Raw genomic sequence first — 14,989 nt, 5'->3', positions numbered from 1 at the left:
CTACTGACAATAATGCAGTTTATTTATTTTTGGGAGATGGGTATGGTAAACTGTCTTGCCTCACCTACCCCATAGTTAAACGACGTGGGCGTCATCATACGTGGTTGATACAAATTAATAGCTAACCAATAATCTATAAATAACCAGTTACTTGAGCCAATAGCAACCGCCGGATGACCAAACGTACTCTGTCATTCGTTAAGACTATGTGGGAGGGCGTTTGCATACGAAAGACTGTAGGCCAGGAGGATGTGGGGGAAATCATATTTTATACACTAATTTTACGTGTTGATGAAATTTAAAAGACTAATAGTCTTTCGGGTTTCGCTCTAATGCAATATAACTACAAGTATCACGCATTGGCATGGTTGTTCAGTGGTCTTGCTGTTTTTTAAAGTAGCCGGCAAATATCCTTTGCCTCCTCAAAGGAGCAATGACCTGCCTCCACTTTTTCAACTGCAGCCAGCTTGCTTGCTAACTACCTAACTGCAGGATCGACCTCAGTACTCGGCTGGCTAGCTAGCCGACCGTTAGATGTAGTACAACGGTAGCTAGCTAGACAGGAAGTACGCTACGCTTACTTCAGGTTTACAGCAAGACAGGTTAGCTGGCTGGATAAAAACAGTATCCTAGCTAGTTTTTGCTACCTCTGTACACAGTTACTGTTATAGTTTTAAGTTAAACTAAAAATTATTAAACAAAGGGATGGCTAAGTTGACAAGTGAGTGACAAGCTAAGACAGCTATGCTATTAGCTTCCCCAAGTGATAGCTGGCTATCAAAGCTATCCTAAGCTGCTCATACTTGCAAGAACTTTGCTAAAGTTAGCTAAGTTAGCAAGCTATCTAGCTCTATCTATCTAAGTTAGCCTGCCGTTTATTTTTAATTCCTTTGTTTTGAGGAAAGACTCGGTGGAATTTCCCCACCATTGTTAGTAGCTTTTGGTCCGGTAAACCAGTAGTATTTTCGGATGGCCCCACATAAATATGGTTCGGGTGGTGGTGGTATAGGTTCTGGTGCTGGATTTGGTTATGGTACCGGGGGCAAAGTCGGTGCTCAATCCTCCGGAATTGTGATGACTTCAAAGAAGCTAAAAATGGAACAGATTCAAGCTGACCACGAACTCTTTTTACAAGCATTCGAAAGTAAGTGTTGGCTCTTACATTATCCTCCTGTCGATATGATTAAATTACAGATGGCACTATTTAATCATGTCGAACTTCTGAATGTTGTGAATGAATGTTTGTTGCTAATGTTGTCAGCCTGTGCTAGCCAGCTGGCTAGGCCGTGAGCTATGTCAGAACACTGGTACTCGTACTGGTAATACTTTTCCAAGTCCTGTTAGCTAACAGCGAAAAAGCTAGCAAATAGCTAACTACTTCTGGCATCTTACCGGTGAGCTGTTTAACTTAGCCATCCAAAAAAGAAACTTTTGAACCGACATTAACTATTAATGATTGCTCGGTGTTGACATTGGTCATCTGACTAACCCTGAGGCTATATTAATAATGTAGTCAACTTCAGATAACGTTACATTCGCTACTTTTAGCTAGCTTCTTGACAGATGTTGCTGTCATTTAGCTAGCTAGCTTTTAATTTAACCTTAGAAAGTTAAAACATTTTGCGTCGTGGTCTCAGGGACTCCGTTTTCTGCAAGAAAATACAACTCAATAGTCTATCATTTAACATAATTAGGCATTATGCCAACATTAGCAGATGAGTAAAGGGGATATTCACGCATCTTTGAATGGCTTTGCATGCCAATACCAGATTCTGTTCGATTAGCCGGTGATCTTACAGGTGTGGTTTATGGTTAATTTTCTGCACCTTATAATGTAATACCAAGTTATTTACTGGACAGAGTTGATTCTTGACGTTCAGTCTTTTATAATCTACATATGAATTCTCAAGTATGTTGCTGGTCACATTTTATTTTTGACTTTCAGTTTAACGAGCCACGTGCCGTTTCGTTGACAGCACGTGCTTTCTTGAGCCTATAATGTTTTAATAAACCTATTGGTATCGTGTTCGTCACATTTTTATTTGGTGTTTCTCATGCATTTATTGTCCTCTTAGTCAAGATACATTGTGCCTGACAGATAAGCGAGTATGACACAGGAAGTCTGTTTCACCTGGTGCAGGGTCGTTACTGATCCCTATCTTTTCTTTTCACAGAACCCACACAGATCTATAGATTCCTGCGCACCAGAAACCTGATTGCAGTGAGTATATTTTACAAGAAGTGGTGGAGTAGTGGATTATTGCATGATTCAGTAGGTAACTCTATCTTAATGGTGGACCTGTCCTTAAAAGTAAATGTACAACCCTGCACTTATTAGTTTATCTACATATTTGCATACTTTTGTCATGGAAACACATTGGAATTTTCTGAGAAGGGTTTTTTTGTACAGATATGTTGCAAGTTCATTGAGGGGAAAATGAACTTGCATTGCAAGCTGGCTAGTCCTTTTTTAGGGAAACCCCCATTTTTAACTGCTTCCTCTCTCTCTCTGATGTCAGCAGTAGAACTTTGATCAGTTTTTTAAAGTGTGACATCTGCTATCTTCTGCAGCCTATCTTCTTGCACAGGACTCTCACATACATGTCCCATCGGAACTCAAGAACAAATACCAAAAGGTAATCAACATGCTCGCACTAAGCTGTGACTTTTGTGTGTTGTATATGATGTGAAGTTGAAATGGATTATCAAAAAAACCTACCGTAGGAAAATTACACGTCAAAGTTAATGTGTTTGAATAAATTAATTCAAGGATCATAAATTCATGAGTTTAGGCTTTTCTGCCTGACGGATTATACATGCCATTTATTGCAAGTGTACAATTAATTAAGGCCACTACTGGTCGCAATAGCACCGTGTTACCAGTTATGCAAATCCACGTTACATTTTCCTTGATATTTTCATATTGTCCAGAATGCCCATCCAAATTAAGTGTGAGGGGCTAACTGCACATTCATTGTTATGTCATGAATATATGGGCATTGCTGCTGCTTCAAACGTAAGACCTTTCATAGCTAGCTTCTGAATGAAAGATTTCTCAGCTGAAAAAAAAATGTTTCAATATTTTTGTTCTTTTTTCTTGACACAGGAAAGCTTTTAAAGTGGACGATCTGCTGCATAAGGTTGAGAAGGCAAGAGGAGAGCAAGAGTCACATAAGTGAGAGAAAATTACATGCTTTCCTCACCCGCACAAACACCTTTTTCTTTCAATATGTCTGACAGCTTTCCAAACTAATCCCTTACTTTCCTCACTACAGTTTGGCCTCACATCTGCAGTTGACCTTCACTGGATTCTTCCATAAAACAGGTGAGAATGCAAAGGAGAGCAGCCATTGCAATCATTTATATGCAAAGCATTTGTTATTTTCAGTGCATGAAGTGAAATTCACTTGTTACAGACTATCTTTTGTTTTTGTGGTCTTCAGAAAAGCTATCACAGAAATCAGAGAACGAACAAAACACGGTGCCCCTGGAGGTGCTCCTCGTGAAAGTCTGTCACAAGAAGAGAAAGGTAACAACCTCACGAGGAACATTCCACTTTCATAGGGTAGTGTGTCACTTAAACTCTGTTAGAACTACTCAGTATACCAAATGGCTTTGTCAAATGGCAATCACACTAAGCACATTTAGCTGGCTGCCTCTTTTCAGATAAGAAGCAGGTCATGCCTCATGTGCTACAGAAACCCTGTTGGCCATTGAGGAGAGTGCACTCACTGTGTCACCTCTGCCAGTGGCCTTCAGAGTTCAGACAGCCCCCTCCATCCCCCAAAGCACAAACATATGCAGTCATTTTCTAGGGCTGAACGATTTGGGAAAATAATCTAATTGCGATTTTTTTTACCAAAATATTGCGATAGCGATTTAATATGCGATTTAATATATTTTTTAGCCTCTTTTTTTCCCCCAACAAAACGTAATGAATGATTTAAATATGACCTACACAATATTAGATACATTTAGTGTAAAATATTCTTTCCCACATTTTACATTTTTATTTAACTGCTCATTACAGAAACAAGAACAACAAATCGGTGGATTGGTGTGCATTTAAGTAATTAAAAAAAAAAAGTAATTTTAAGTATAAACACTAGGCATGCACTTTTTAAACACTGTGTGCAAAATGTACCATCTTAAAAAAAAATATATTTATTTATATATATATTTTTTTTAGACTACGTTTTTTTAATCGCGAACGTTGCGGTTAGAAAATCGCGTTCTATCATATCGCGATTAAATCGCAAATGCAATTAATCGTTTAGCCCTATCATTTTCACAAGGTCGCTTGTATTGTTACACCCGTATAACCTCCCATTCTCGTGTGTGTGTGTGTGTGTGTGTGTGTGTGTGTGTGTGTGTGTGTGTGTGTGTGTGTGTGTGTGTGTGTGTGTGTGTGTGTGTGTGTGTGTGTGTGTGTGTGTGTGTGTGTGTGTGTGTGTGTGTGTGTGTGTGTGTGTGGTGCTCAGGATGTCAGCTGCCCAGTAAAGCAAGTGCCTACAGGTAAGAAGCAGGTGCCATTGAACCCCGACGGGAGCCAGGCCAAGCCGGGGGCCTTCCCCACACTGCTGGTCTCCAGCCAGGAGTTTGAGCCCAGCAACAGCCACATGGTCAAGTCCTACTCGCTGCTCTTCAGGGTGCCCTGGCCGGCCAGGTGCCAGCTCAGTGACCTGGCCAATGGAGAGACCAACAAGAACATAGGTGTGTGTGACACTCCCACACTCATGGGTGCTGGGCCTTTCAGCTTAATTGTTATTGAAACGAGGTGAAACGGGACGTGTAGTTTTGATTTTCAGAGTTAGTAATTTTTTTTTTCTTTAAATGTCATCACATTGTCTTATTCTGTATAAAATATATATACAATATATACACACACAGACACACACACAACATTTATTTAAATATCTCACACATTCAGGTATTCAGGTATATATATATATATTAGTGCTGTCATTTTAACGCGTTATTAACGGCGTTAACGCAAACCCATTTTAACGCCGTTAATTTTGTTATCGCGCGATTAACGCGATTTTATTTTTGTAACTTTTTTTTTTTTTTTTTTTTTTTTAGATTAACGTTCTTTTTGGCCTTGCAAACTGTGTAGTAGCCTAACGTAACGGTTTAAGTGAATGGTGAGCGCGATACGGCGAAATGGATGACAAAAAACTTCTGAATGGAAAGTTTACTTTTAAAAGTTGTGTTGTGCAAAAGAAGCGAGCTTCACTGTTGTCTGAAAATGTCAACAGGCAGCTGGCTGAAAGCAAAGAAGTAGTAGGCTTACCTTTTATTGGTAACCTAACTGTTACGGTTCATTGTTTCTGAAATAAGAGGCCTGACTGCTATGTTCCCAGCAAACTTGAAAAAAAGAAAATATTAAGCCATGGTTTAACTGCACTATAGGGTCCTTGTTTACCTGAAATGTGCACTTTATAATTTTATTTTGTACCGCCCTGTTTGGCAATGTTGGTTTTCAATAAAATAAAACATTTGCATAAAGCAAGCCAATCCACTTTTCCATGTTGATAAGGGCATTGAAATAAAAATAAAATGATGGAAAAAATAAATAAACGAAGGGACATTTAGAATAGATAAAAATTTGCGATTAATCGCGATTAATTTTGAGTTAACTATGACATAAATGCGATTAATCGCGATTAAATATTTTAATCGTTTGACAGCACTAATATATATATAAATATATATATATATATATATACACACATACACACACACACACACACACAGTGGTGGCCAAAATTATTAAAACACCTGACAGATCTGAAAATATTGACTTCTTTTTTGCCTCCAAAACATGATTTCATTTCATAATGTTCATGAAACATGCAGATGGTTGCTCTGAGCACAACAAATATCAGATGAAGTGAGTCCTTCTGTTTTTATCCACTTTTAACTTTTAAATTTGGTATGTCCACCTTTTGCAGCAATTACAGCAGCACATCTCTCTGACATAGTGTCAGTATATTTCCTGAGAACTTCAACACTAATGTTATCCCATGCGTTCTTCAACTCAAGCCAAAGGCTTTCCTTTGAATGTACAATAGATCTGTCCAGTTTATTTTCCAACTCGCCCCAAATTTGCTCAATGGGGTTGAGGTCCGGACTTTCAGGTGGCCAGTCCATCATTTTCAATGTTCCAGAAGATTCCTTCTTTCGCAGGTAGTTCGGGAAATAGTTAGAAGAATGTTTAGGGTCATTGTCCTCTTGGAAAATAAATCCAGGCCCAATAAGTCGACTCCCAGATGGTACTCCGTGCCTCACCAGAATGTTGTGGTATACTTTCTTATCCATGATGCCATCCATTTTCACTAAGTCACCTGTTCCTGAGGCTGAAATGGCACCCCACGCCATAATACTACCCCCTCCGTGTTTAACTGTTGGCAAGAGACACTCATTTTCATATCTCCCCCCCTCGAAAACATACAGTCTTCGCTTGTTGCCAAACTGTTCAAACTTGGACTCATCAGACCACAACATCAATCTTCTTTTGTCCATTTCTTGTGTTCTTTTGCAAATTTCAGGCGTTTCACTCTATTTTTCTCTTTCAGTAATGGTTTATATGCTGCTATTCTGCCAACAAGTCCTTTTTCCAGTTTCCGACGCACAGTTCTTGAAGACACTGTTGCACCATTAGTCATTGTGGTGTTGATCCCGTCACGCAGTTCTCGTGAGGTCTGTCTTCGGTCCTTAAGGCTGAGAATTTCGAGATGCTTCAATTGCCTGTCTGAAAGTTTCTTTTTTCTACCTCTCCCCTTTCGGTTCTGGTGTGAATTGGTTTCATCATGGCGGTCTAAAGTGTACTTGACAGTGCTTGGACTGCATCTCAAGTCCTTGGCTATGTGGCAGTAGCTCCAGCCAGCATCAAAAAGGGCCTTTATTCGAACCCGTTACTCACTCGTTGGCTCCTTCTTCACCTTAGCCATGTTCAAAGAGCAACATGTGCTTCAAGACTACTTCTAGAGGCTTTGAATTCATACCAATTGTTGGTGACAAAACCCTGATGTTACCAATCACTTAATGAGCAGGATAGGCCTTGTACATTCAAAAGAATCACACAGCTGTGTCCTAAGACTCTTGCATCACCATCAATTTAACCACGATCACACCTGACAATGATTACACAAGTAATTTGGCTTCTTCTGTGAAGGAACATGATTGTGTGACATTGACAGTGAAATAGGCCTAGCTTGTTTTTTGTAAGGAAAATGACCTAAATCTCCTTATGATGGCTCTATTCTATGGTTTATAGAGCATAATGATGACTTTGTAGATATTTCATTTGTTTTATGGGTATTTTAATGGCCAATTCAACAAAAACAACTGAAACCTCTTAAATATGCCAAGTGTTCTAATCATTTTGGCCACCATGCTCACTTGAGATTTCTTGTCATGTCAGGTGTTATTGAAGAAATGGCAAGCAGAAAGAAACGTACCTTGCAAAGGGAAGATGGCGAAACGATGTTTGTGGCCCAGATGACCGTTTTTGATAAGAATCGGTAGGTTGTAGGCTGCATTCCCTGCTCTTACTTCACATTCTAAACTCTTGCAACTCTATTTCACTTTTGACATGTCATTGAAAGCATTTTCTGATGTCTAATTATGTCTAATGTCTGTAAAAGTCAGATTTTGTCTTCAATATCGGGGCAAATATTTTTAAACAAGGTATATGGTTATCTGCACGATGTGAGGGCTTTTTCTCTTGCTAATATTTACCCATTGTTGTGGTGTGTGTTTGTCTATCAGACGTTTACAGCTGCTCGATGGGGAGTATGAAGTGTCCATGCAAGAAATGGAGGAGTGTCCAGTCGGCAAGAAAAGAGCCACATGGGAAACCATTACGGATCAGAAGGTGTGTGTGTGTGTGCAGTGCCGCCGCTCCCATAACGCGAACTACGCGCTGTGCGTAGGGCACCAAGTCCTGAGGGGGCACCAAAAAATAGGCAACTGAAAAATCATCATAGTTATAATAATTATAATGCCGATATTATTTCAGTATAGCAATATTAGGCACCTTTTAGGCATTTATATCACAAAACAGACAGAACAAGAGATATATTTAATTGCTCAAAAAAAGTTACGATGGTGACTTCCCAAGCTCGCCGTGGATGCCCTTTCCTATCTCAGTGGCCTGACGAACTTTGACAGTAGGCTAACTTTTCGAAAATGGCCTCAAAAAGACAACAGGAGTCAGGGACACAAAAAAGAAAGAGAAAGAAACTGCGAGATTATGCCCATGCATCACTTTCAGGTAAGTCCATGTTTAGTCATTGTTAAATACGGGAAATGTGCTGCTAATTTAATGGTTAGCCTATGCATACACCTGAAACTAGCTGACGTTATTGCTAATGTTAGCACACTCAAATATGTTATAACTTAGGTGCAAGTAGGGTCGCCAACCGTCTCGAATTGTCCGGGACATCCCGAATTATGGGTGATTTTGATTTGTCCGTCAGGGACAGCTCCAGCCGTATTCCAATTTCAATTTTTGTATCCGTGAAAAGAGAAAAAAGTTAACTGTTATCTGCCCTGGAGACAAGCGCCTCTCAACTGCACTTGACTCCACAAGCATTTGTTACTCCAACACGAACAGGTGAAACTTGTAGCGAGAGATCATCATACCTCGACTGAAGGACAGACTGCCCCAACTCAAATAGAGTATCTTAAATCACGATTAAATTGGAAGCCTGCACATTGACTTTCATATCAGCATTCTTTACACATGATGAACTGGTGTTAATATGTGTGAATATGAACTCATGAATATGAACTCGTTCATAAGAAGTGTCACAGGCACCCATTATAATTGTAAATCGAGGAGACTATAACATTAGCTAGATAACTAGCTATAATTTCCTGCAAACGGAAATCTTCCATTTAAATCGTTTAAGGTTATTAAAAGTTTCCTTAGCTAGCTAGCTAGCTAGCATAGCACCTTGATAACCATAGCAACCAGGAATCACAACTTTAGCTGCAAAGTTATAGATCTGTAGTGACAAGAGGTGTTTTAGCTGTTCTACTAGGGGTGGGGGGAAAATCGATTTTTCGATTTCTCTCTAGAACGATTCTGTCTCGATTCAGAAAAGTTCATAATCGATTTTTTAATTAAAAAAAAAAAATTATAATTTTTTTTTTTTTTCTTTTTTTTTTACACATTCATTTTGTGTTGAAATGCAAGCGGCATCGATTATTGCAGACTCTGAGTAGCAAACTCAAATGTTTTAAAAATTGAGATGCATCGATAATCGTTTTATCGGTTTAGAATTGATAATCGATAATCGGTTTAGAATCGATAATCGGTTTAGAATCGAGAATCGGTTTAGAATCGAATCGTTGACCTCTGAATCGGAATCGAATCGAATCGTGAGGTGCCAAGAGATTCCCACCCCTATGTTCTACATAGTGTGCTTACAAAGTAAAGTAAAATTGTGTGAATTTCTGCTTCTAAATCTTTGCTTTATTGAAGAAGATTGCTTACTTGTATACTTCTGCTTTTAAGTTGACTATTTAATTTCTACTAAGATTTTGCACATCCCAATACTTGTGTGTATGTATGTTTTGGCTGTTCTGTGTACTGTGTTTACAAAGTAGATTTTCGTTTTAAAAACATGTTAAACTGGCAGAAACAAAGTTTTTTTTCCCTCGGGGGGGGCATCATAAAGGAGTTATGCTTATGGCACCAAAATGGCTAGCAGCGGCACTGTGTGTGTGTGTGTGTGGCTGGACTCAAGAATAGCGGCAAATAGGACTGACTTTCACAGGCAACTGCACAGAACACACCCAGTAATCCTTAGTAATAAATCATATATGATATTCATGATACACTGTTGATATCAGAGCCCTTGTCTGTGGTTTTCCACAACAGCTGTTTGGGGTTTAATTATAGGCTTGTGGGTTGGCGGATAGACATCATCATACATGCCTCAAGCATTTTAATGTTCTGGAACCGTGAGCGCGTTAACGTCACATACCAAAAGGACTCCCAAGTCCATAAGTATTTTCCAGAATTCACCTGAAGGCATGGCATCTTGGCCTGGCTAAAGCCTCTTCTTCCTCTCCGTCCTCCCACAGTGGCCTGACCTGACCTTCTCCCAGGGTCCCACACTGCAGTTCACCCTGCGGTGGACAGGTGACGTGTCTAGCCGCTCCACGGCACCTGTGGCCAAACCCCTGGCCACACGCAACTCCGACTGCAGCGGCGGCAGCAGCACTGCAGAGAGCAGGCCCTGCAGCCTCAAGCCCCTGCAGACAGTAGGTAAGAGATTCACAAAGATGGGAGCTCTTGGTGACCGTTGACTGGGATCGGAGGAGCTAATTCATCTTGTGGCAGAATTAATATCCACGAGAAATTATTCTGATTTCAGTTCTCCTCTGATGCGTGGGAAAAAAAAGCATTTCTTGTTTGTTAATGACTGTCTTTGTTTCTGTTCCCAAAGCTGTAAAGGAACCAATTAGCACTGATATTCCTCCAAGGAAAGAACAGATAGTGGCAGAATCACGACAGAAGCCCAGGGTAATATATCAGGTAAGCGTTTGATTCCCCTCCGTGGGGGCCCAGATGTTCTAGAGCATCGGTTCCCAAACTGGGGTACGCGTACCCCCAGGGGTACGTGAAGTGGTTCAGGGGGTACGCGGGGAGAAAATGTCCGCGATAACAGAAAACGGACGGAATTCGCAGAATGTACTGTTTGAAACAGAATTGCAACTTTCAGACGGAAACATCATTTTGTGCATCAAAATCGCCTGTATTTTGTCCTGCAAGGCTGTATTTCTTTCTTATAACACAACGATCGCAACTATGAACAAGCATTAATTAGAAAACAAAATCACTGAGAAAATGTCACGTCTGTGCTGAACTCCACTCCGGCCACGCCCCCCTATTCAACACAGACCTCCGTAGCCTGTCAAATGAATTCGCTCATCTTCCCAATATCGCCTGCAAATAATGTTTTTTTTGTCTTCTGTTCTGTTGATGGCTGGCAAACAACAACCTTAGAAGGTTTGGGTCACTTGTGGCACATATTATTCACTCATTTTAAGCCATCAATCTACCTCTGGGTGAACAAAATGAGCCGAAACGGATTAAAACGGAATTAAAGTAATAGGTGAAAAGGAAAACTTTTTTTTCAACGGGGGGGGGGGGGGGGGGGGGGGGGTACGCAGCTGGAGATTAAATGTCTGAAGGGGTACGGGACTGTAAAAAGTTTGGGAACCACTGTTCTAGAGTACAGGAGTAGCCAAAACATTTTTATTTTATTATTATTAAGTCCCCCATCGCGTCAGTGGCAAGACGGTAGCTGAACTGTTGGCACTTGGGGTTGTTCGTGAGGCTTTGGTGATATGCACCAGTGAACACTTGAGCTACAAAAATGTATCACTCCTTCCTGTCAGTTTGTTCTGTATTTGGGTGGAGATTACCGAGATGGCTGAGGTTTCTTGTTTTTTCCTCCTTTGTGTAAATGTTGTGTGCCTGCGTGGTTCTCCAGTTCCTGTACAACAATAACACGCGGCAGCAGACGGAGGCGCGGGATGACCTGCACTGCCCCTGGTGCACCCTCAACTGCTGCAAACTCTACAGCCTGCTCAAGCACCTCAAGCTATCCCACAGCCGCTTCGTCTTCAACTATGTGGTGAGGGATCTCTCTCTATCTCTACATCTCTACTCTATCTCTCATCTGTCTGTCTGTCTCTCTCATATCTGGCTCATATCTGTCTCACACACACCCACATAATGAGATGTAGCGGGTACATCACAATAAATAGAACTTTAACCCCACTGGCAGGCACCCCGCATAGCGCATAGCGGATGCCCTCTGAATTTACTGCTGTCACTTTGAAAATTCAAACAAAAAGATAAATATCCGGTCCCCACAACTATTCTGGTATCCAATTGAGATTCCACGTGAAGTTCTCACCTACAGTGAAGTTACCGTGATAAAACAGGCTGACTATTTGTATAATCACCCCTCCGTCTACACTGGCAGCTCTTCATGGGCTTAATAAAGCCTAGAGGGTTACAAATGGACCAAGTGATTATCAATTGAATGTGTGTGAGTGGGTGAATGTTGAGCTTGTGCTAATTCAATTCTCCTCACCCCCGCGCAGCCTCACCCCAAAGGAGCGCGCATAGACGTGTCCATAAACGAGTGTTATGACGGTTCTTACGTGGGCAACCCGCAGGACATCCACAGCCAGCCCGGCTTTGCCTTCAGCCGCAACGGCCCCGTCAAGAGGACGGCCGTCACCCACATCCTCGTCTGCAGGTCTGCATCCAACCATAGGCCCCCCACTACAAGTCTTTCACCTGTACCTTTTAACTACTTCTGAGCACATTCTTTTTATACATCACTTGACCCCCTGATCCACCTGATTGGTTTGCTTGATTAATAGATAAATATTAAAAGAAGGAGAGTGATAACATATGATGATGCATATGATGTATACTAAATATCTATCCCTCAGGCCCAGACGTGTGAAGCCCAGTCTGTCAGAGTTCCTGGAGCCGGAGGAAGGGGCGGACGTGGAGCAGCAGCAGCGCACCTACACCAGCGGCCACGACCGCCTGTACTTCCACAGCGACAACTGCGTCCCGCTGCGGGCCAACGAGATGGACGAGGACAGCGAGGACGAGCGCGACCCCTTCTGGCTCCGGGAGAAGACGGTCACGGTGAGGCCCCCAGACCGAACCTAACCGGTCTGAACTCTTTTGCCTTTCAAACGCAGAGATGCTCATCTACTTGCCTAGTTGACTCCGCGATCAGTTAATTGTCATCTGTTTTGTTTTCTCTGTAGCAAATTGATGACTTCACTGATGTGAATGAGGGAGAGAAGGAGGTGATGAAGCTGTGGAACCTTCACGTGATGAAATACGGGTGAGTGGTGATGCCATGTCTTCCTTCCCTTTCTCCTTTAGAATCTGGACACTAATGTCTCCATTGACCCTAATGTTGAGTGAGGGGCTGCCTTGTATTTTTCCATTGTGATTTGTGTTTTTATTCTGTTTTATTTAGATCTGCTAGATAGCATTTTTATGATCACAGTTTTAACCACTGCTTGTATCACTACCGTTATGTTCACATGTATCTTTGAGATTCTCATTCCATCATCAGTGATGCACATCTAGAGCTCTTTAAACTGCAATAAGATTTGATGTTTATTTGACTGGGGATGCATGTTTTTGCTCTCAGATTCATTGCTGACAATCAGATGAACCAGGCATGCATGGTGTTTGTGGAAAAATATGGCAGCATCATAGCCGAGAAGAACCTCAACCGAAACTTCCTGCTGCACCTGGTCAGCATGCATGACTTCAACCTGGTCAGCGTGGTCACCATCGACAAGGTCATGGCACGCGTGCGTGAGTTCCAGCGGAAACGCCGGCGGCAACACAACCACGATCTCAGAATGCTCAGCAGTGGCGCTGCCCCCTCCACCAGCCAAACCAGTCAGGGGCCGCTAACGGACAAAGAGGCAGCCACCGCAGCAGCAGGAGCAACCAGCAAGCCCCGACAGTACAAGAGGCAGAAGCTCTGAGGGGTGAAGGGTCAGGGGTCAGGGGTGGGGGAGGGTTGAGGGACAGGGATCAGGGAAAGCAGGCGGCAGAATCTGGTGCTCTTTTGGGTGGGGCACCACTGGATGGCTCATCCAGTACAGTACCCATGCATTCCGTACAGGGTCTCAGGTGCTTGGAGTCTGCAACACGGTGCACTACTGGCAGACACAACCAAGAACAAAAAAATTCGAAAAAAAGGTGAATCATGCGAAGGATTTGTGGGTCAAATGAAGGGAGTCACATTTTTCAGTTTTCCATTCCTCCCTCCATCATTGCAACATTGAAACCAGCAGATTAATAGGCTCTGGGATGGTGCCATTTAAACAGGAGCTTTTTTCTAAGATTACTTTTAGCATTCATAAGCAGTAGTAGGGATTTCACGTTTTATATTCGTAGGGATTCCACGTTTCTATTCGTTAGTATGTCTCTGATGGATCACCATTGTGACACACCCTCTTGGCCCTTCAAGCCTATTCCATCAACACATGGTTCTTGTTGGTGGCTGCATTTGGACAGACTATTCAAGGAATCATTTTAAATGGTGACTAATTGCAAAGATTTGACCCAAATCCTGTTTTTTTTTTTTTATTATTGTCATATTTTGCTACCGGGTTTGATGTGTTTAACGATGCATTTTGAGAGTAAAAAGAAACTTGAACTGAACTGAAATCAAATGTGTTTGTGTTTAGGGATCTAAAAAGCTTTTGCTCTCTGAGGGCCGGCTAAAAGGATGGCTTGGTTGCCACCGCCACACTGGACTGGTTTACACGAGCCCCGTTTATGCAAGGATGTGGCTCGATGTGCCATACATACATACATACATATATATATATATATACACACACACACACACACACACACACACACACACACACACACACACACACACACACACACAGACATAGACACAGGGTATTGACGGCTGACTGTAGGCATGAGCGTCACAGCTGACCTCAAGCGTTGCGCCCTCGTGCCAACGCAGGAACAAGCCAGGTGCTCTTTGTAAGATGTTTACACTTGTCTTTTGTCTTTATTTTACATCTCTGGAAAGTACAGGGGAATGGTTTTTATAGTTGTTTTTCTCTGTCAGATTAGTCTTGTACTGAGGCCCAGTGCCTGTTTGCGTGAGGAGAATTCTACAGGATAATCACTGGAGGGAATACGGACTCGCGCAGTTTGTCTTTTTTCTTTTGTACCCCACTGCCATAGCAACACTGTACTGCTGTGCTCCTAATGCACTGTTCGTTGTCCTGCTTCTGTTCGTCTTGATGTGTCAACAGCAGCCAAATCAGTCCTCTAAGCCACGCTTCCTTTCCTGTTCGCCACCACTGAAACGCATCCAGCTCTCCCCCAGCACCTCCTCCGTTACCTTCACAACTTGGCAGCACAGTCACTCGGGTTCCCCGCAGA

General features: G+C 42.1%; 1 protein-coding gene across 1 annotated transcript; it reads left to right on the top strand.

The window, feature by feature from the left end:
* Nucleotides 1–209: 209 nt before the first annotated feature.
* Nucleotides 210–14,248, top strand: LOC105898839 (polycomb protein suz12-A-like). The gene is made up of 16 exons (XM_012825936.2): nucleotides 210–1,144; nucleotides 2,175–2,221; nucleotides 2,572–2,636; nucleotides 3,107–3,175; nucleotides 3,276–3,325; nucleotides 3,444–3,529; nucleotides 4,482–4,713; nucleotides 7,427–7,526; nucleotides 7,774–7,879; nucleotides 10,099–10,282; nucleotides 10,464–10,552; nucleotides 11,514–11,657; nucleotides 12,133–12,290; nucleotides 12,490–12,694; nucleotides 12,820–12,899; nucleotides 13,215–14,248. Exons 1-16 carry the CDS (start codon nucleotides 970–972, stop codon nucleotides 13,558–13,560), a joined length of 2,136 nt encoding a protein of 711 aa, XP_012681390.2. The 5' UTR covers nucleotides 210–969; the 3' UTR covers nucleotides 13,561–14,248.
* The last annotated feature ends 741 nt before the right edge of the window (nucleotides 14,249–14,989 follow it).

This window comes from Clupea harengus, chromosome 1 (assembly GCF_900700415.2).
Source record: "Clupea harengus chromosome 1, Ch_v2.0.2, whole genome shotgun sequence".
NCBI classification, from domain to species: Eukaryota; Metazoa; Chordata; class Actinopteri; order Clupeiformes; family Clupeidae; genus Clupea; species Clupea harengus.
Note: the sequence above shows the minus strand (reverse complement) of the source record. Positions and strands in the feature narration are given on the sequence as shown.